The sequence below is a fragment of the Cimex lectularius genome, unplaced genomic scaffold (assembly GCF_000648675.2).
Source record: "Cimex lectularius strain Harlan isolate CLEC.00 unplaced genomic scaffold, Clec_2.1 scaffold208, whole genome shotgun sequence".
NCBI lineage: Eukaryota > Metazoa > Arthropoda > Insecta > Hemiptera > Cimicidae > Cimex > Cimex lectularius.
In genome coordinates, this window is record NW_019392797.1 from 182197 (window position 1) to 206014 (window position 23818).

General features: G+C 34.6%; 2 protein-coding genes and 1 long non-coding RNA gene across 3 annotated transcripts in view; 1 reads left to right on the plus strand and 2 right to left on the minus strand.

The window, feature by feature from the left end:
- Positions 1-23818, plus strand: part of LOC106664853 (testisin-like) — a 73018-nt gene that overhangs the window by 25618 nt on the left and 23582 nt on the right. Inside the window, exon 2 of the mRNA XM_014390882.2 lies at positions 14045-14072. Coding sequence (XP_014246368.1) covers positions 14045-14072 — 28 coding nt within the window. The remainder of the gene's footprint in view (positions 1-14044; positions 14073-23818) is intronic.
- The window catches only part of LOC106664855 (ankyrin repeat domain-containing protein 29), a 57528-nt gene that overhangs the window by 23112 nt on the left and 10598 nt on the right, over positions 1-23818 (minus strand). The gene's annotated exons all lie outside the window — the stretch shown is intronic.
- On the minus strand, positions 403-12273 carry LOC106664856. Its single transcript, XR_001340239.2, has 3 exons — positions 12169-12273; positions 951-1039; positions 403-720 (listed from the first exon to the last, which is right to left on the minus strand). It is a non-coding gene; the product is annotated as an uncharacterized LOC106664856 (long non-coding RNA).

Genomic DNA, 23818 nt, shown 5'->3' on the forward strand with positions numbered 1-23818 from the left:
ATACAAAATGTGATGAAAACACTAAAAGTTATATATAAAATCAGGGGCAACAACCTGCACATCTGGGCTTAAGGCCAAAAAAGGCATATACTATCGCCGTTCCAATTTGGACTTAAACTTGAACTCAGAAGTTAAATTAATTTTCTGTGAGCATTCCTTGACCGTTTTGCTCGACAATTTTTATACTTGTTCAAAAGTGGTAGAGAATGCGAAATTTCATTTTATAAAGAGACCCGCAAAAAACCTCTATGCCCAATTTGGAGTTTTTATTGAACAGTTGGTTCTTCATGGACGATCTAAATTTATTCAAAATTGATTGCGATAAATGCGACCTTACATTGTTTAAAGATTCATCTTCTGTAGTTGGCATTATATAAATTACGAGGATTATTGTCGTATATCTCAGTACAATTAACACACTATTTTCAACTCTTGTTTTAGCAAATGTATTATCTCGGATTACAAGGTAATATTAACAATTCAGGCATAAATCTTGCGCAAGTGCATATTTTTCGATGAGCTCACGCGCCTCGCCCACAATCATCATCTCAAAACAACTGCCCATTTAAAATGTAATTCTGCAGCGAAGGATAAAAAGCTTTGCAGTCCTGAAGGACAAGAAACGGATCAACTTTCCTTTTGTCATTTGAGTGCAGTGGGTATTGTCAATAATTACATTTTTTTTCGAATTATACACCTCTAAACGTGCAAGTTTCAAACCTAAAAAGCAATTATTACCCATAACTGACAACATAAAAGACAAAAAGCTTCTAACAATTAAATTAAATATTCAAAATCCCCTCTTTATTTGACCTATAATCTTCAAGAAGATGGATAATTGGAATATTTAATTAAATTTTTAAAAACTTTTTGCTTCTTCTAATATATGTTGTACCAAAGACTGTTTTACTTGGTATTATTTTCATTAAAAAAAGAAATATCTCACGTACCATTGAGAATCAGACTAGACAATAGGGAGTTTGACAATTTTACATGTACAATAACTTCTTGAAGTATTGACGTCTGCTCACAGGTTGCTCTGTATATAATAAAACAATTAATTAATGATAAAGATAGTATAGGTGTGATATACATTTTTTTAAATAAACTAATTATGTTTAAAAAATGTAAATATGATTATTTTTAGTGAAAGACAGTTTTCTATGAAGAAACCACGAATTTCTCACCAACGTGACAAAAGACTTTCAGTCCTCACTGAATTGAATTTTAACAAGACTAATTCATTACGTACTGTTGTGTCGAAACGGCCGAATGTGTTCATCTCTTTTTTCGTCAAACCGGATTTTCTAAAAGAATGGAGCCCACGTTCAAATTCGCCTTTTGAAGATTTGAACAATTTATTAGTTTGGCTGTTTAGGAACACCCAGAAAATGCTCATCCGTGCTGTTTTGGTCTGTCGAACGCGTTTCGGCAATTCCCCATATTCCGTCATTTTGTGAGGGAAAATACGGAATAACCTTCATATAATTAACATCACCCTTTATTAATATATTCTGTATGATTGTATATTCACAATCACGTATAAGGAAAAAGAAACCAGTTACTATCATTGAACATTTAAATATTTCAAATCATAAAATTCAATATGACATTCACATATGTCATATTTATTAACCTTGTAAATTATTAGTAATATTCGAGTTTCAAAGTCTCGAACGATGCAATACATTCCTCGAAAAGCTTGATGAAGGAAGGGAGAACTTTCAACTTGACCTATCCCTGATATTTGCGAGGATGCGCAAGGATGGTCGGGCACGATCAAAAATGTTTTAAGCACAATTGCACCACAGACGTGAACAACGAATCTCACATTCCTTTTATAATTATTATTTCTTATATTTCGAGGTGAATGCATGAGTAAATTTGCTCAGGTCAGCGTGCGTTTATATGCGTAGTGTTTTCTTCTTGAACGTGATTCTTTCCATGTTAAAAGCTCGGAAAGGACCGTTTAATCGGGCGTTGCTCTTAAACTACAAGAAACGGTCATAAATGTTTGTTTTTTAAACATGAAAAATAAATTGCACTAATGAGAAGGCAGAACAAAAAGGGAACAAGATGATAATGTACCATACATTAAATATTTGCAATTATTTCAGTATATTTTTCAATAAACTATTTAAAAAAATGAATACGGTTATCGATTAAATGAATCACAAAATAAACAGATAAAAAAGAGAACATTGGCGAGAGAGGGATATAGTGAGAGAGTGAGTGTGAAAGCGTATAGGATTATTTTTTTATAGGTGTAATAGGTTAGTGAGTGGGGAGTGAGGGAGAAGTAAAAAGTGTAACTAACAGAAAGGGAAAGTACGAGAGCAAAGTGATAATGAAAAAGAGAGAGAGTGAGTGAGTGGTAAAGAAGGATGAGTGTAACTGTTAGAAAAAAAAGTGTGAGGGAAAAGACAGAAAGAGAGAGAGAGAGAATACGGAAGAGAGGTACTAGGGAAAGAGAGAGTGTGTGGGCGGAGGAGGGGGTGGGAGGGAGAGAGAGAGAGAGAAAGATATGACGGAGAGAGGGTGAAAGGATAATGAAAGAATGTGAGACAAAATAAAAGTAAGAGAGGGATAGAGAGGGGGGAAGATAAATCAATAGAGAGATGGAGAATGAATCAACAAATGATTAAGATTTTACTAAAGAGGGAGCCGTTTAGATGAATATAAATGGGTATGAGCACGAAGGAGAGAATAGCAAGGAACGAGAAAGAAAGAATGATGAGCGTGACAAGGAAGAAGCATTGAGACTTAAAAACACGGAATAACTGCGGTACAGAAGAGCAGAGAAACAAAGAATATAAAATAGAGTGGGAAAGAGAATGATAGGGGACAAAAAAATCAAGAAAGACAGAATAACAGAGGGAAATAATACACTCACTCACACGTACACACAGGGGGGAGGGTGAGAGGGAGAGAGGGGGAAAGTCAGTGATAGAGAATAAAGGAATGAGAGAAAGATACGGAAGAATGGAAAACACACACCATGCCTGCATGCACTAATGAGCATAAATGAGAAGCACTCTCAGGAAAATTCCCCATTAAAATAAGTGTTATCCTCATGAAGATTACACTCAACATACAACGTAAACTATTTTGAAACTTATTAATGGAAATCCGGTCACTATATTGTTAAAGAAAGACCTATTGTCTAGTTCTTTTGATTTAATTGTATAGTAGGTGAATAAGTTAATTGAAGTGTAGTTTATAACTGGCTCAATTTAAAAAAAAATTAAAAATAATTATTTAAAATTCTTTACTTAACGAGTGTCTTTCGGGAATATATATAATCGAAGTCTGGCTTAACAAGGCCACAGACTCGTTATGTATATATTCTTTATTGTTAAGACTTTGTTTGTTAGTACACATAGTTAATGATCTGTTTTAATTTCACAACTGAAAAACTAAGATTAAAAAATATGTAACAAATATATATGAAGGCAACAGATAAAGGAATATTGCCAGTTTCACGTATTGCAAATATTATTCAATCTACACGTGAAAAATAGCGCATTTTCGGGCTTAACGAGCCGTTCCTTGTTTTTACGCTATTTCAATCAGTTTATCTTGTTGCATCGAGCAGCTGCGCCTCGAGATCGTTAATGACCCTCCGACTCGAATTAAACGCGAAAATGCCAAGGTTAAAAACAAAAAAAAAAAAAAAGGGTTAAAACGGAAAAATTATCGTGTTGAGACCGCACGGCCCGTCGGTTAAGCAGAACCAGCCCGAGCCACTCGACACGCGAGGCCGAAAATACTAAGGGCAAACTAGAAAGACAGTTGATGTATTCATATTCGTAAGAAGTAAACAGAGAAAGCAACGTCGTCCTGGCCGATAAATCCGTCAGAGAAAAACGGAAAACCAGCAAAACGCGATGTACACAAATGGGCATGCCTGTCCCACATCGTGGGACACAATCTATTTTCAGATCTAACGATGCGTTTTGGCTTACTCGCTAAAGAATAAAGAACAACGAAGTCTTTTACCAAACACAAAGATCCACTGTCATCCCATTTATTTAGTGCTCCCAAAATGTTCACACATTATTCCGAAATGTAAAAAGCTAGATAAAGATAGACAGTGAGCAAGAGTGAGAGTGTGTGAGAAATAATTGAAAGATAGAGATTAAACAAGGTTTTGTTTATAGTCAAAGAATTTGGCCTAAATATTATTTTTTATTACTAGCTGCAAAAACTGAAATTTTGGTCAATTTAAGCTATTGTTAACCTCAAATTGAAAATTTTGTCTTTCTAAATGTTAGTAATAATGTTTGCTGATCTAATTAGCATAGTTTAACGGCTTAATTCCTTTCATATTTTAAAGTCCATTCTAAAGTTTTAAGTTACGTCGATCTTCATTATAAAACGAAATAAAATTATAAATCTTCATTAAAAATCCTTCATTATTGGAACTCTCTATAATTTGTTTCCTGTTTTTAATCAACTTGTATGCCGGAAGTTTTGAACTATCAGGTTTTAGCTAATGGGATTTCATGGAGTATTAATACTTTGACACAAGAGAAAAAAAAACTGATTCATAAAATGAACTGTTTAATCCTTAGCAAATAAGAAATAAGTCAATGACACCTACACTTTTTTTAAGATTTTGATCCTAACGGAATCGTCAAGTTTCTGTAAAACGGATTTACAAAGATTTAAACGAAGATTTTTTTTCCCGAATAGAAAACGCCGAAAGTCACCTGTCTCTCTATCAGCTCCCCTAAAAAAAATCGTTCCCGGCCACTGCGAGATTTTTCACCGTTATTTCGTCGATGTTCCCAAGCTCCTTCGCTCTTTATCGTGACTCCCCGTCGCATTAGCCCGGATCCTTTTCGGTCTGCCAACAGCGCCCCGGTTCACTTTCACTTCCTCACACACCGCTATGCGAGACGTTGTGGTGAACCCGAATCGAAACAACAATAACAATAACAGTTATACAGCTACAAAATGTTTTTGAAAGATAAAAAACGATTTATGATTCTTTAGGTGAACAGGAAATCTCCTAGGTCAAATTTTGCTTCACCTAATCTGAGTGTAATTAACAATAGCAAATAATAAAAAAAGAGAAGAAAGAGAGAGAGAGATATGGAGGGAGGGGGAGGGAGAGGGAGAGAGAGAGTGAGATGATAGACTGATTGATTTCCCTTTTAATTTTGCATTCATCACTCAAATTCAATGTCAGACTTCATTGACTCTACTCTACTCAATCCTAACAAAACAACTTCTTTTTCATACATCATTAATAACTAAAACCTATGTATAAAATTAACTTGACAAAAAGTAAATAAAAAAGTTAATTTCTCCTTACTTAGAGATTTATTTAAAAAATATTTACAAGGCAGGCAAGCAAGACCAGATATCAAACACTTCTAACAACAAAAAATTGCTATTCGAGGTACATTTTACAAGTAAACAATTATTTTGATTTACATACAAGAACAAATTTTAAAGATAATTAAAATAAAATATTTTTAAAATTAAACTATATATGTTTATATTCATATGAAGACATTTTCGAACTTTTAATTTGTTATTTACTGAATTTAATTTACAGCTTTTAAACGTTTTAATCTGTCGTTTTTATATATATCTAGAAAGTATATTATTTTATTGATATGAGAGAGAGAGAGGGAGAGAGGGAGAGGGAGAGGGAGGGGGAGAGAGGGAGAGGGAGAGNGAGAGAGAGAGAGAAAGAGAGAGAAAGAGAGGGAGAGAGTGAGGGTGAGGGTGAGGGAGAGGGAGAGAGAGAGTGAGAGAGGCAGGCAGACAGACAGAACTAGGACACACATTTAGGACAATACTGTGCTTTTTTACAATTATATAAATCAATAAAATATAATGAATAATAAATTATAATATAGTAATATGTTATAATAAATATAATATAAATTAATAACATTTTGATTATAAATAATTTTTAATTAATATAACATTCCTTTTTTAATTCTGTTTAATTAATATACCTAGATAACGAATTACTTTTTAAATTAGGTTTAAATCAGATAAAGTCATAGTGAAGTAATTCTGACAAACGGGTCGGCTTAGCCCGAAGGGTGTGAACGAGAGGTCCATACTACTTTACAGCACTTTGTACAAATTAATCTCACATAAAATTTCAAGGGCCATCCGGTATTAGAATTCAAAACCGCTAGTTTGTCAAATACGAGTCGGAAGCACGCCTTAAGACAAATCACGTTATTAAAAAGAATCTGGTGTATATTCTACCAAAAACTGGTTCCTTTTTATTTATTTAAAACTAAATGTTCTCGTAAAACACAAAAATCTCTTTTTTTCGTTAACGATTTTGAAATTAAACTTAAATTTCCTCGTATATTCTTTACTTTTACCTTCATTCAATTTTAACGGAAACCTTTGATCGAAGTTTCCAACTTAGCGTTGCTTTAATTAAAATTGAGCTTAAACCAATTATAATCTTCGTCCTTTATCGCTCCGGCGATTTTTCTCGATTTAATTACGCTTCAAGCTCGCAGAGGCCATGAGAAAGCCCGACTCTTCGAATTCAGTTATTAATATATTTTCTATTATCTAATCGATCAACACGAACATGAAGCAAAAGTCAGTGAAACGAATTAAAAAATATGATATAAGAATTTCAGAAATTCCGGAATTCATACTAGAATTTATTAATTTATGTGCATTCAGATTTGTTATTTATTTCTTATGCGTATACTTTGTTGTTGTACTTTATTAGACAATGTCATGGAACATCTTGGAAAAACGTGGGACCCTGAAGCATTTCTTAAAGTAGTTTTATTACTTTAAGTCCCAGAATCTAAGCCAAGACTTTCATTCGTTTTCAAATTCATTCTTTCAGCTGTTATGACTACAGCTCATTCATCAAACAAATCCATCATTAAAATTTAGTTGGGCTATGAAAATGACAGATGATTTGTTAATGGAAAAAAATCGCAAGGGGTTGGATAAATAAAAAACTAAATCGAAAAGCGAAACAAGAAAATTATTAATACTTAACTGATCATCAACGGCTATTATACATTATTCACATCCGCTGTGATCACCGTGTAAAAGGGCGGGGAAGTGAGTCATTCTAGCCTTGATTTTATATGTATAAATTTTTAAGTAAAAGTCGTTTCTCGATGAAAAATTTTAACTGTTTCTACAAAATCCATTAATCTTGAAATATTTTCGAACATTTTGACAAACATATCCATATTATATTCTTTATAACAATGTTTCTTTTCTAAGCTGTAGTCATATAAGAATGTAGACTAGTAAAATTATATTGGTATTATAGTAATTCTTTTTCTATAACAAATTTGTTTTTCTCTACACGCACACACACACTCTCTCTTTCTCTCTCTCTCTCTCTCTCTCTCTCTCTCTCTCTCTCTCTCTCTCTCTCTCTCTCTCTGTTTCTCTTTCATTCTCTCTGTCTCACTTGGTCTTTATTTGAGAGTGAGAGAGTGAGGAGTCTTTATTTGAGAGTGAGAGAGAAAGAGAGACTAAGTGAGGGAGTCTAAGATAGACATAGAGAGACAGACATATAGAGAATTTAAATGAGAGAGGAAGGGTGAGTGAACTAGAGAGGAAGAGACAGACAGATAAATTAAATGAGAGATGAAGTGTGATTACGCGTGTGTGTAAGAGAGAGAGAGACTGAGTGAGAAAGAGAGAGAGAGAGGGGAGAGGAGATATAGGATATCTCGATTTTTAGTTTCAGTACATTCTGCTCTTTTATTTTATTACAAGCTTTCTTTATTTTTGGTCAACGTTATTTTGCTTATTAAGTTTGGGAATAAAACGTTGTGGGCAGCTGGAAGTTGTATAAAGGGAAAATAATATATCCTTTGACTTTTCCATAAAACAAATATCAGAATGTTCAAAGCACCCCTTAGTCTCTCTCACACTCACTCACATACTCTCCCTCTCTAGAGGTCTGTGTTATTGTGTAACCAAACTTTTGCGTGTATAAATAAACCGTTAATCAGTCAATATCCATCTGTCTGTCTACCTATCTTTCTATATTACGACGAGGTTTCGAAAAACAAGTTATCAAATAGTGATGAGCTGGTTTTTATATTTTAATATCGGCTAGAATAACTGATATAGTTGATTTTTAGCGAAAATATGATAGTATGATTATGACTTCAACCTTTATATTAAATAAGGGTTTTCCTAAAATCCAGGAATATGACCAGTTATTTGGCAGTTAAGGAGTAATGTCAGTGATTACTTTACTTCACACCAGCTGCTTTATAATAATTTGTAACAATATATTAGTTATAAGCCGCCGTTGGATTTTTGTATTCTTTTAGTAAAGTTATTAATTCAAGAATTATAAAATAAGGGGTTCTTACTATCAAAGTTGCTAGGAAAAACGGTGAGGTAATTTCTTCGTTCAGGTGTGAAACAGCTGCTCCTACCCGGATTTCGCACGGATGGATCCACGCCACCAAGATTTATCGTTCATTAAAAAGTCGGACGAGCAATTGGTTGAAGATCGGTTATATTTCTTTCGAACCTTTGACCGTCTCGTCAGTGAAACTGTAATCCTTTATCGCCGACTTGCTGAACCGAACCCCTTCGCGCCAATTTGTCCGACGGAAGATGCGAATCTATTTACGTCACCTGCGAAACCGAAGCCTCGTCACGCAGTCTTGTATGAGAAAATCAATTTGCCCCGGTTGGATAAATGTCAACGAAAGGGAATTCACCGGTGTAAATTAAAACGGGAGGTTGGTTGAAAGTGTACGTGGTGACGCAAGATAAACATATCCCCGCGCCCAGGGAATTTCAGTGCAGGAAACAACAATTATTGTTTACGACACGTACAACATTTACACTAAGGATAAACCAGGAGATTTCAGTTTAAAAGAATATCCTGCCTAGAAAAGACAGGACGTGATTTCGTGATTTCTACATAAAAACTTTCCTGCAGAAGAAACCTCCTAAAATCATTTAACTAACAAGAAAGAAACTTCTTCTTTATACAAAAATAATACAAGCAAATAAATTTTTGTGCATTTATGTTGACTACATTGTCTGTCTAAGTATCATTTTAACATTCTAATATTTGTTTTAAGGAAACACACCGATTTTATATTATATTACCTATATACAACTTCCAACTGCTCATCGTAAGGTTTTATTGCCAAAAATGCTAAGGGAAATAAATAAGAAAAACAAAGAAAGCATGTAATAAAAATAAAAGGGCATAATTTATTGAAACTAAAAATCGAGTTATCATATAAATGATTGTTTGACTTGCTCAACTGGATGCCGATATTAACATTTTCATTTAAATAAAATATATATAAACTTATGCACATGTAAAAAATCACATAATTGGAAAAAAAATTATCTCCGCAGTTGATGCAAATTTTTAGAAGTGTTATAATATTAGGCATTGTTTATTTTTTGGTTTTCTCTTTATAACTTATAGTTCAATGCTTGTTAATTTTAATAACTATTTTATACTACTGATGAACATAATTGAGCTATATACAGATCTGTCAGACCAAAAAACAGTAGGGAGAGAAATCAGCCAGTTCTCCTTTATGTAACTGGATGGCTTAAAATAAAAGGTCACGAGGCCTCCGTCGTTTAAACGGCGTAGAGGATTGATTGTAAGGGTGTGATGTTGAAGACAGATTTTGGGCTGATGGGTTCGGGTGGAGAGATAGTTTAAAGTGGAAATGTTCGGATAAGATCTTTCACCAACTGGATTTTAAGATCTTTATAGGTCTTTTGATTGGTGTCGTAGAAGGGAGCGTTGAGGATACTGCGGAGAACTTTGGATTGAAAGGTTGAATTCGTTTAGTACTGGAGGAATTGACCGAGCCCCACAGTTCCACTCCGTAAGTCAAATAGGATGAGTGTTTTGTAAGCGGTTAATATGTTATGCGTAGTGTTGGTTTTGGTCCCCGTGTCTGAGGAACCCATATATTTTGTTAAGTACTTGTCGTTTTAATCTTGCAAGTTGTTTCCACGTAAATCTGTTATCTAAGTAAAACTCAAGGTTGCGAACTTGGTTCGTTGGTCGTGTTGTCCTGTAGTTAATGTGCACTGGGTTTGACGTTTGGCGTAAACGTAACGCATTGGCTTTTTTGTTCGTTCAACCTGATCCGCTACCGAGTGCCCCAGTTGCTTCTGTGGCTGGAATATGATTGGAGTGTGTTGATAAGATTGCAGTGTCGACCGCTTAGGTTATAAGTTGTGTGTGTGGATGTGTGGGTCAGCAGTGTAGATGATGTAGAGGATTAGGCCTAGGATACATCCTGTTGGAACGCCAGCTATAATTGGCGTGATGGGTGAATTACCGATTCTCACTTTAAACCATCGCTCCGAGAGGAAGGACTTCAGGCTAAGATGGTGCTCATTGCTGAAAAGTAGAATAGAAAGAGGTTGGAATCCAAATTGATGGTTAGGAATTAAATTCACTAATTTCGTGGTCCGCTTGACCAATTAATATATTACAATTAATTAAGGTTTTTAGTTGAGATAAAAAAGTCAACGGCACGAGCGGGATTCGAACCCACGATCTTCGGCTAGATACGCCGCTGCTCTACCACTTGAGCTATCGTGACCTCGATCCACTCGGACACTAACTTCCCATCTCAACCCCACCTTTTGAATTTTCGCTCCTTTTTGCCATTTTTCAAATGCCGTGTAATCGGATTGGATTCTAATCGACGTTATTGAATTTAATGATTGAAAATGAAGTATACTTCACTAAAGCTCTCCGTGGCCATTTCATTTGTCGTCGAGAATCCAATCCGATCGTGGGTTCGAATCCCGCTCGTGCCATTGACTTTTTTATCTCAACTAAAAACCTTAATTAATTGTTAGGAATTAAGTTTTCAGAGTAGAAATTGGTATTTTAAGTAGGAGACGTTCAAAGATTTTAGATAAAATGGGAAAAGGAGGCTTATTGCTCTACAAGAGGGGCACAGGAGGATTTGTGTGGTTTTGGTATTGTCGTTATTAAAGACAGTTTCCACTGATGGAAAAATAAGTTGTGCAAAATATTTCATTGCAAATAGTTGTAATGTACACTTGCTTTTTAGGATAAATTTCGGAGGATTTTAGGAATAATAAGATCGTGGCCCGGGAATACACCGTTTAATGTTAATTATAATAACGGAAATGATGAAAATAGCCGTCAAAGTTTTAAATAGTTCAGTATTCGGAAAAAATGATGACATTGTATTATACAAATGATGAAATGACATTATCTGATTTAAGCTCAATAGTTCAGGAATAATAATTACTTGAACTATGAAAAAGACCAGAGCGAGAGAAACATGCGGACATATACTGGTGTTAGAAAAGCACACTGTATACTGATGTCTTAATTAAATACAATTAAGGACGGACGTAGGAAATAAAAAATCAACACTTCATTAGGAAGAACGAATAGGGGGATTTTAGCGAACTTGGTTTGAATACTTATTTTCCATAAACACGCAGATCATTAAATAAGCTATTCAATCACACAAGAGCACGTCCATACACGCACATATTATCTATGTTTAATATAATTAAACGAATTGAAGATAGAAAGTTGCTTAGTCTCTCTCCCTCCTCTCTCATTCTCTCTGTTTATCTCTTAATTTATTTCCAATTCTATTTAATTATTCTTTTGTCTCTCTCTTACACCAATGTCATTCTCTCACTCTCTCAGTCTCTCTCTCTCTCTCTCTCTCTCTCTCTCTCTCTCTCTCTCTCTCACACACACACACACACACACACACTCTCTCCTTACTACGTACATCCATTATTTTTTAATCATTAAAATTATTACACTACTATCTCGTACTATGTGTTTTCAAAGGAAATATTTAAAACATCTGACAGAAAATAAGTAAAAACATTATAAAATCATAGAAACATAAATTAATTCATATTATAGTATGTGTTTTTGCATTCTCTATATAACTAAAATAAAACGAAAATAAAACCTAATTGGTTAGTTAATTTGGAGTCATGTCTATCAAAAATTATTGTTTTTTATTTTTTATTGTTTATCTTTTCTTTTTTCCTTTTGATTCTTAATGTTGTTTTTACATAGGTAAATGCATATAACCTTATAAATTTATAACTTTTTTTCTTGCTCTCTATTTGTAAAATAAATCGTGAAGATTAAAAGAGTATGATGTACAATGCATTACTTACGTTAAGTGTAAGAAAGATCCTCGAGGTCTAACTTTGCGTGGTTAAATAAATCGTTTAATCGACCAATCAATGAATTGCTTTATCACACACATGTACACATAACCCGGCGATTCTGCCGATTTGTGAACATGCCATTTTATTTTTCTGAACAATTAATTTTTTTCATTCAACTGTCTTCTTTTGTGTTTTGAAAAGGAGTTTGGTTTCTTTTGATTTTTGTTCATCTTCATATTTTTGTTTACTTTTGTTTTTGTTGAAATTATTTTTGAATCGGCATCATACATGTAATATCATTAATGGAGCATGTATATAAATAAACACCCTGGTCTAAGGGTGTACTTTAACCAGGAAAAACACATAACTTTAGTACGTACGTCCATTCTTTTTTTAATCATTAAAAGTATTGCAATCCATAGACAACAAGTCGGGCTTAGGAAGTAGCTCTGCCATAGTTTACTTTCATTCGCTGCATACAGCAATAGAAATGATTCTTTCGCGTTTATTATTGTTATTTGCTCTGGAGTACTTGGGCAATTGATATATCTAGTATGCGCTATGTTGGTTGTAAGCTACGTTCTGTGATGGCTGATTTTTCAGTAGCAGTCTAGAGCTTAGTGCTGAGTTGACTTGGGGCTTGTATTGGTTACTTATGGGACCTTAACGTGAGTCGACCAGTTCAACGCAAACCAGCATTAATTTGATACTGATTATCTATTTTCTTGATTCATGATTTAATTTTCGGTTAAAACGATAAAAGGAGATCCGTTTGATATTCCCCCTGGTGCAACTGCGCCTGTCATTAGACAGAAAAGGCGAATAGAACGTGACCGAGGAGCGGTTGCAATCGCCTTCGTTCTTCCGACAGAATCTATTTGCCCATGGAGTGAAAGTCGATTTTATTTCTCCGCCCGCTGAAAACCAGACCCATAAATTATAAGCGGTTGCTCAAGCTGACCGCCAGCCCGGAATGAAAACAAATAGCTGATTTTGTCCCTCTCTTTTCGATAGAAGAAAAAAAAAACCTTGAACGCAATTACGATTTATCTCATTTTTATGATCAGCAATCAATGCGATTGCAATCTATCTTTCATTCTATAATGCCAATAATAGATTGGACCATTTCACGTTTGTACTTATTACAATCTAAATGGATAGAAATTACAATTAAAACCTTTGGTTATATTAATAAGTGAAGATTATGACGGGACGGTGGCCACAACGGTTAGGCGTTGACACGGCCCGCGCGTAAAGGTCCCGGGTTCAAATGCCGCTGCATTCAAACCCGGGAACTTAATGAAGCTTTTTTTCAAAATTTAATTTTAGACGCAATGAAATGATCACGAATCGTTATTTAGAGATTAAAAAAATATTATTTTTGGTGTGTATTAATTTCATTGTTGATTAAGATAAAAATGTTCTATGATGCAGAATATTCTAATTTGGTATGATTTATAAAAGATAAATAAACAAAATACTGCTTTTTTTGCATATTTTAATAAACATTCTATAAGCAAAGTAGGTCAGAAAATGATCATGACGATGACCCCCCCCCCCATTGCGATTCTTGCGTTATAAAACCCTTAAAACTTTCGCGGAAATCGGTGTAAATTAATTTTTTGACTGATAATTTCGACGACCTAGGAGACCGATTTTCATGGTTGATAATTCGTTTTAAAGAAATTGTCAAGTGCATTTTATAACTGTGTCAAACATTAGAATCGGACTATTATTTCCTTTTTATAAAAACTAGGTTAATTTCTAACAAATAATTTTGCTATTTTGTGCATTGTCTAATAGAAATATTTTATATATTTTTATAGTACATAGGTACTATCAGAAGTTTTTAAAAAATATTAATGTGCTTTTTCTTTTTCAGCGGAATCTCTGTTTGGAATCTCCGAACGGTGAGTTATCTTATTTCCGTTGATACTTTAACCCCTTTTTTAACATCTTATAATTCTCCTCTTTCTTTTTAATTTAATATTTACACAGTCCCCTCAGTATGTTTGACGTCAAAATCCTTTTAGCCCTTTTTGAATACATCCGTTATAATCAGATATTCCGATAACGACTTCTTAAAAATCGTAAGATTTTTAGAGGTCAAAAAACGATAACTTTAAATGCAAACAACAATTTATATGGGGGTGTCTAGAGGTGCTAAAAACGAAATTTCGTATTGGTTGCACGAAAAAATATATCACCTATTTAATTTACTTGAAAAATATTTGGTTTTTAGAAATTGTTTGGTTATTGATAAACTTTTATAGCTTTTACTCTATTTTTATTGCAATCTACACAAAAAAAAAATGCTGTAAAATGATATATTCACAAAGTTGATTTGAGTAAGTAAAACGGAAAAATGAAAATATTAAAACATGGAAAATTTCAACTTTCAAATTTTCTTTTGACAAAACCAGGGCCTATTCACAAGTGGTAGCGGGTACGTGTCCGATATTTTGAAGTGTAGAATCACCAAAAATAGTTTGGCCCAAATCCATTAATATTTGGAAGGGAACACCTACGACTATAGAGGAATGGAAAAAAGTCCTATTAGCCGAGACGAGTTGGTACCAATCCAAGGGGTAGGGGACTTGAATATTCTAAGATATGTGGAGATAATCCTACAATATCGTGTAGTGTTTTAGGAATATTTAGGCTCTGAATTATACCTTATGCATGGTAATGCTCGGCCTCATAAGATAACATTTGCCTAGACCTAAACACTCTGGCCAACAAGAAGTCCAGACCTTAATCCAATTGTACTTACATGAGACTTAAACAGTCATGGGATCAACCCCTATAATGATTGAAATTCTAAATCCGGCTGTATTGGAAGAGTGAGACAACAAGATTGCACGATTTTCTACAAAACCAGAAAGCAAGAGGGATTAAAGCCAGAGATGGCAATACTTCTTCTAAAAAACAAAATAGTTTATTTTGTACTTCTGAGCCTTTATTACTTATGAAAAACAAACTTTTCTTGTCACCTTTTGACGGGTAGTGTAGATATCAAAATATCACTATTATGTTTTCCATAATTAATCCCTTCTGCGATAAAAATCGATAAAACATATTAAGATATCGTTTACTTAATATTTTATTGTTTTATGTTCATGGGATTTTTAGCGGTAGAAACTCTTCATTTCATTTCAAACGATATTTGTGAATTTTGCAAGATGTTGCGGAGAATATACAGAATGGCTGTAAAATAGAATCCTCATACTTTCAAAGTAAAAATGCTTCTTCAAAGAAGATAGGCAAAAGATATTCCATATTGGATATAAATTCTGGAAAAACTTTTTCTGTGGTTACAAGTGGAAGTAGAAAGTACTGAGCGGGCGGCACATCGTTTCATTTTATGTATATTCTTCTTTCTTCTTAAGTATAATTTTTGACCATTTTTTAAATTGCAAAACCTAACTCCAAAGGTTCATCTTTTACACCCTACACTCGTCAGAATTAACTATTTTCAACATATTGATGAAGGATTATTGTTTAATTGCTTGATAATTGTGATTCGTATGAATGAAAAATAAACTTTATTTAGAGACTTAAAGTCCCTTTGGATAATTAAATACGAATACAACATATTTTACAGAGATTCTAGACTGATAAGGCTATACAAATATGTATGTACATATACAAATGTATATACATATAATATGAAAATGTTCTACTATGTAAATTAAAGGGGCAATTTTCGGTACCAAGTTGGAAGGAAAGAGGTAATCAAACTGGATTTAAAGGTAGAAAGAAAGGTATGGAGCTAAGCGGAAGAGTGAGCAAGGAATTCCATGGGTTGGAGGCATAGACGAGGAAGGAACGGCTGACCGGAGTAGTTTTATGCTTAGAGAGAGGTTAGAAGGGTGGGAGCGAATTTGACGAGTGTGTGTAGAGTATTAGATACAATGTGATAGAGGAAAAAGCCAATTGCTTTCGGTAAGAAGGGTATAACCACTTCAAGTCGGTGTACAAATCAGTCATGTTGGACCTCCTTGAAGAAGAGAAAACGTACAAAACAATTCATTAGTCGATTAAGCTTATCCTAAACTCCCCCGTGAGTTGGCGTACACAACACATCCGTAATCAAACTGAGGGAAAATAAGGGAGGAAACAGATGTTTACGCGTACTAAATGGGAGAAGGATAGCTGGCACGACGGAATGATGGAGAATAGAGAATCAGCCGTACGGGGCTTTCAGGAGAAGGTCTGATCTAGATGAACCCCAAGGTTGTTGACGGTGGACAGCAAGAAATAGGGTAATTGTTAATTGTAAACGGAGAGATAGGAGATAAGGGATGGGGGAGAGAACTGGACCCAAGCTTGACGCTTTTCTACGTTCCACTTAAGCCCATTTTCAGCAGCCCAAGAGCTATTAGTGTTTAGGTCCTCCTGAATTCTTACCATTGTAGTTTCAGTGTCAGGAAGAGGGAAGGAAAGATAAGTTTGAGAATCATCTGAATAAAAGTGATGGGAGAAATGTTTTATGAATTTTGGTTAGTAAAAATGGGGAAGCGGAGTTGCATGAGCCTTAAGTACTCCAGAGGTGATGAATATATGGGGTGGGGGATGGAAGCTGATTAGGAAAGAAGTCTACTTGGCATCGGTCAGAAAGGAAAAACTGTAACATCAGCGAAAAGAAAGATAGAGTTTTAAGAAAGGAGAAGGTAATGATTTAATATATCAAAGGCCAAAAATCTAGAAGGGCAAGAAAGGTGACCTTAAATTAACATAGCAGTTTGTAGGAGGAGATTTTCAGATTATCGGATTGTGTGCAAAAGCCAGGACGGAAGCTGGATTGTAGCGGAGCAAGGAAATTTGAGTAGGTAGACATTTGTAAATGGCATAATCTTTCAAGAGGTCGAGAGGATGGGTATTGGACGGAGATCTTTGGGGGAAAGCGGGATCAGGAATTTTATTGTGGTTTCACAGTAACTTGTTTCCATGACTTAGGAAATAATGAGTTCTGTAAGGAAAAGTAAAGGGGAACGTAAAGACACGCATTTATTAGCTTTACCGGTATTCCATGACAACCATCTGCATCGGCATGGCTACCCATAATAACAGACAGCTTTCAAGGCATCGGGTGAGATATCAGAGAAAAAGAAATTATTAGGACCAAACGGAGGTCTACTAAGAAGGAATATGTATAAGGTTATGTGAACCGGACGATTGTGAAGTTATCACAAAGTAAGCATTAAACTCACCAGGTGACTGGGAAAACGGGAAGTGGTTGGGATGAGCTGATGAGATTTACATAGAGACTTGACGTCCCACTTGGACTTGGTTCAGGAGCAAAGGACAATACCTCATCGTAATGTGTTTCATGAAAATGTGGATTTATACTAAAGTTAGAAGAGGAAATAATGCAGAACGTCAGTGAATAGATCCAATTTTGGATTCGACCAGCTTACTGAATACGGTCCACGAAGTCTTCGACCGTACACAGCTTAGGGGGAAAATAACCCAACATAACTTGTAAAATGTAACTTTTCTACCCAAGTACCGGCAGTAGGGAAACAAACTTAAAAATTAACAGAAACAGTGAACAAGAAGATGAGCATAATACAAGACGAAAAAATTGATATCACACAAGAAGAACTTGTCGCTTTTGAAGGCATTAAGAAAAATGATTGTTTTAATCAAAAAAATTACACGTTCTAAGAACACAAAACAATTTTCTTGGACCCCCTTGTACCTCCAGATATGTATCGGTATTCGATTTCTCAAAATACCGACATATTCACCCAGAAATTTGATATTTTTAATATCTATTATATTGATATTTTTCCATAATAAAACATCGATTTTATAATGCCCATATTCCACTATTTATAGAAAATAAAGTTGCTAGAGTATTTTTTTATATTTCGACCTCAACAGTTAATCTTATGATTTTTCCTTCCTGAAGGTGGGATAATAGGCCATGACCTATTATCCCACCTTCAAGAAGGAAAAATCATAAGGTTGCTAGAGTAATTAACATAATTTTATCACCAATGACTTATTTATTAGTTATTAGTACAATTATAATTTGTCATATTGTAGGTGCTCAGTTTAAATAAACTAGTTAAACGATTAAACTTAGCTATTGTCCAAATATGAGCTAAATAGCGTGCATCATGAGGCCACTAGGGATATTTCGAAAATTAAGCCCTTACAAATAATCAAAGGTTTTCCGCATTTGTATTATTTAAAGGGGCGATTAGATTAACGGATGGATATTCTTCGTCGGCAGCGGAATCACGTCTTTCCAATCCACCTAATCGGTTACGCAAACGGTTTCCTAAGAAATTCCTTTAACTACGTCAACGGCCGCGGCTTTTATTGACTTTCTTCGCATCCTGAATTACGAGCCTTCGTCCCGAAAAATGAAAATTGTTATAATTCCTTAACCCCGATGTTTTCTTCTTTCTCACGGCTATCAAAGAAAAACCTTGGCCTACAATTTGTGACGATGTACAAGGCCATCAACAGGTGTATGTCAAAGTAAGAATGTATTTTTAGAGCCCAGACAATTTCCATCCAATCCATTGCACCTTCATGACAGCAAAAAATTAATACGACTGCGTGTCAGGGTGAGGGAAGGAAGAAGCGAAGATAGAGAGAGGAAAAGGGAGAGATAAATAGTAAAAGCATGTGGGAGAGGAGAGGGCGGGAAAGAAATCGATGGATACACGGTTATAGATAGAAAGAGGGAGAAAAATACATACACTTAACAGCTTTTGTTTTCCATCGGCAAGTGGTCCGCATACAAATAGAAAAATTAGAAAAGAAAGCCTACACACAGATTTTATCGAGAGAACGTTGAACTAGGAATAATATTTACATTCATACATTTTCAAATTTGTTCTGATTTTTTGAGGAGGAGGAGTAAGAGTGAGAGTGAGAGTGAGAGTGAGAGTGAGAGTGGGAGTGTGAGAGAGAGAGAGAGAGAGAGAGAGAGAGAGAGAGACAGACAGACAGACAGACAGACAGACAGACAGACAGACAGACAGACAAAAAAGAGAGATAGAGAAAGTGAGGAGACAGGTAGAGTGAGGGGTAATAGAACGTGGGTTGACATGAAAGAAAATAGATGAAAGAAGGAATAAAAATAAGAAGAGAAACTTTATTTATTTGTAAATTTATAATCTTATATTCGTGATATATTAATATATTTGTGATAGATATAGGAAGAGAGAGAGACATAAATTGATAGATAGGTATACAGATATAGGTAGAATTAGAAATAAACAGAGATAGAGAGAGGAAACTTGATAGATAGAGAGGGAGAGAAAGAGAGAGAGAGTGAGAGGAAGAAAGAGAGAGTGAGAGAGAGAGACAGACAGGCAGACAAAAAGAGAGATAGAGAAAGTGAGGAGACAGGTAGAGAGAGGGGTAAGAGAACGTGAGTTGACGTGAAAGAAAATAGATGAAAGAAGGAATAAAAAGAAGAAGAGAAACTTCATATATTTGTAAATAATCTTATATTCGTGATATATTAATACATTTGTGAGAGATGTAGGAAGAGAGAGAGGCAGATAAATTGATAGATAGAATTGAAAGAGAAAGAAAGAGAAAGAGAGAGAGAGAGAGAGAGAGAGAGAGAGAGAGAGAGAGGGAGAGGGAGGGAGTGAGAGAGGGAGAGAGGGAGGGAGAGAGAGAGGGAGAGGGAGAGAGAGGGAGGGAGAGAGAGGGAGAGAGAGGGAGAGAGAGGGAGGGAGGGAGGGAGGGAGGGAGAGGGTGAGAGAGAGGAGAGGGGTGAGAGAACGAGAGAGAGAGAGAGAGAGAGAGAGAGAGAGAGAGAGAGAGAGAGAGAGAGAGAGAGGAGAGGGGTGAGAGAACGTGAGTTGACGGTAAAGAAAATAGATGAGAGAAAGAATAAAAAGAAGAAGAGAAACTGTATTTATTTGTGAATTCATAATCTTAATCTCGTGATATATTAATATATTTGTGAGAGATATAGGAAGAGACAGATAAATTGATCGATAGATATACAGATATAGTTAGAAATAGAAATAAAGATAGATAGATAGAGATAGATATAGATATAGAGATAGATAGATAGATAGAGATAGATAGATATAGAGATAGATAGATAGATAGAGAGAGAGAGATATAGAGGGAGGGAGGGAGAGAGGGAGGGAGAGAGGGAGGGGGAGAGGGAGAGGGAGAGGGAGAGAGAGAGAGATGAGAGAGTGTTTGTGACATAGAGATACAAAATCTATAGGTACATATGAATAAACTTTATTCACATCTCTCTCTATCTTTATATGTGGCGAGGAACCATGCCAGCGCGCAATTCATCACCAAGTCTTCATGTCGATGGTCTTTTGTGTGTATTGATATAACTGCCAACTTACAGACGGTCAAAAAGGCACATAACCAACAGCGGAAGTGATAAATTCGGAAATATACGTTCGAGCTTAATTTTTACCTTGACGGAAAACGTTCGATTCAGTCGTGGCAGCTCGTTCCTCTCACCGTTGTTTCTTGGGTCCAGTGTCATTAAGTAAATAGCACAACAGCATTGATGAAACAAATTACTTAGGTTGTCAACTTTTGGAATTTAAGTATTAAACAACTCTGCACGATTATCATCAGAACATCTTTACTGCCACCTAACCGAAGTTGGCTAATTGGAATCATTTTTGGTAACGAGTCAAACAGTTCTAAGAAGGAGGGCGACTGTTCAAACTGTTTAATCGACAAACTTTCTATACCCAAGCACGAGGCCGTGTAATGACTATTTATAGACTAACTATTAATTCAAAACTGGAGTTAGTATATCATTCCATCCCGTCTAATTTAAACAAGCCACTTGAATAGACAAGACTGGGATCTACTTTCTAACGCGGTTTGCCAGTTCTTTTGGTTTTTTACTGATCAAACGAAGACACGGTTTTCTTTATACAATCTTCTATTGGGTATTCAGCTTCACGCAAACAACGGCACGCAAGCAGGGAAATGCTTAAATATAGATATAACTTAAGTTTGCATTTAATAAAGGTTTCTTATAAGTGAAAAGAGAGGAGGAAAAAGGCGGAAGGCTAGCTTATTAATGAGCTTCATACAAAAGGACATAATGTGATTATGAAATCTGGAAAAAAGTACAATGGGAAAATTTACATATCCCGGGCATTCCGTTCGGATTCCGGGCCATGGAAGAAAGAAAATATTTGCCGTTGAAACACAATCGAATGAATATTGGATAACCCTAAGATTGCCGATTTGACAATGAATTCGAAAGAATGGAAGATTATTCCAAAAGGGAGAGACAGAGCTTAGAAAGTAAGGATTGAAAAATAAATCATGTCCAAATAGTGTAGTAACGGCGTAGAAAAAAATATGATCTGGTGCCATTAAATTGAAAAATGTATAAAAGATATTAGTTGGCAGAAACAAATTCCAAAAAGAACTTCAAAAAAATAAACCAAACTAATTACAGCCACTGTAATATTGTTATTAGTTTGACGGTTTCACTCTCAAAGCATTTTACAACAATGCCAGTAGTTGAACGCTTTTAGAAACTTAAGACAAAGTTAATATACGTTGAGGTTGCGTCACATGTCGTCAAGAGTTCAAAGTTCTTAATTTATCAAGTTAGAAAATACATTAAGGCAAACCAGCTGCTCGGCCCTGGTAACGCAATTTTACCGCCGGCCCTTCCGTTTTATCGTCAAGGTGCAAATTGTTTTGGCCTTACCTCGGCAACGAAATTTACGACAGGTAACAGGATCAAAATAGGTGAATTTTTTTTTAAATTGGACTTTTTGATTTTTAAAAGTGAGTTTATGTTCAACTTTCCCAGGTCATGGTAGTTTGTTTTGAAACTTTAAGTGTAATGTTCCCCCTGGAGGTATACGATTAATTAACTTAGTTTAAACCACTTATTGCATCAATCTCCCAATTGGATAGATAATATCGTTATTATCGTTTATCAATTTACAATGGATTTCGAATTGTGCTTTTCAAGATTTGCACGAGGGCCTAACGATCGTTCCATGTGATTTAAGCTGTGCTACAAGGGCGACGCGAAAATTTTCTATAAAAATATTATTATTTTTAGATTATAAAAAACCTAAAAACTAAAACCTCATCATAAAACCCTGAAAACTAAGCCCCTTCTCCCAATCTAAATCTGGATTTAACGAGACAGCTGCAAATATGTACTTTATATTATAGTCCAGAAAAGTATTTGCATTTATATTTTTGCTATTAAGAGCGTAATCGCTTTTCAATAGACAAGGTTTTCTATTTCACAAAAAAGTCAGTCATTTTGATTATTTATTACATTCAATTGCAGAAAAAATAATAGGTTTAGATATGTCAATGCTTATCTGAATTGGAAATAAATTACTATTATTATCATAAAGTTCACGATGAGATAGACCATTATTTTTACTTTGGCGCCGCGGAAAAATTGTAATATATTAAGAAAACAAAAGCCGGAAACAAAAAAAGTTTGGGAACCGCTGGGCTACCCCACAACACGTTAAAACATTTTTGTAAACGTCTTGTGAACTGAATTATATATCAAATTGTGTTGAATAATCAAATTTCATAAAACACTAAAACAAAAACATCTAGAACATCTAAACAAAGAGAATCTTCAAAAATATTTTTCTTTAGAGCTTATCATCATTAAATCATCACAAGACATTCTTTTCAAAAACTGATCATATAAAACTTTTGTTTAAACAGAAACTAAAACAATTATGATATACGGTCTTTTTTGTTTCAAGGACTCGTTACGTGATGTTTGTTATGTTTTTGAATGGGTTAAACAACAAAAGTATCATAGCAAATCTTTTTTTAAAGGGCATGTCACGTGACATTTTACATTCTTTTAAATGAAATCTACAAAAGTCTTTTTCCTCTCCTCGGTGATCTTTTCCTTCCGTCTCATGATTAATTTCTTTTATTTTATCGTTTTATCTTTTCTTTCAATAACTCACCAAACTTTGTTTTAAAAGAATTTATTCAGATAAATGATCATATAAAGTCTTCTGTTTTCATTGCACACCATTGTAATTTTTTACACAAATGTCACGTAAAGTCGCGTTCCTCTAAAGAATGGCCACGTGAAACCTTGCTTTGTAAAGGAATCCTATTGTAAACCTTGTTTGTTTTTACTTTACTTAATCGACAATTGTTACAATGGACTTACAACAATGACAAAACTATAATGTAAAGACTGCTAGGAATGGGCTCTTCTTTGTAAGCAACCTATTTTATTCGTGTATCCATTTTATAATCTTTTTATTTTGAAATGAATTACATTTGCGAATAAAAAGGTTTTTACATAACATTGTAACGTAAACCCGTTTTTTTAATATATTTTTCTTATATACAATTAATTTCCGTATTAGCGTTAGTTTCACCTTTTTATTATAATGTACCTCGCTTTGTAAGAGAAATGTGAAGAGACTGTGAATAAATTTTTGTTTTAATTCTGTTTCAAATTATACTTTTTGTATTAGTATTATGCAGATTTTTCCCATAAAATACAGTGGTTTAGATGTTTTCCTTGTTTAACCATGACAATCGACTATAAAATTATAATTTTTTAAAAAATGAAAGTTCTTTTTTTATTTATTCCCTTGGGTGTGTCTCTCGATTAATATTGGCAGATCTTGTTTTATATTCCTTTATTTTTTGTCAGAAT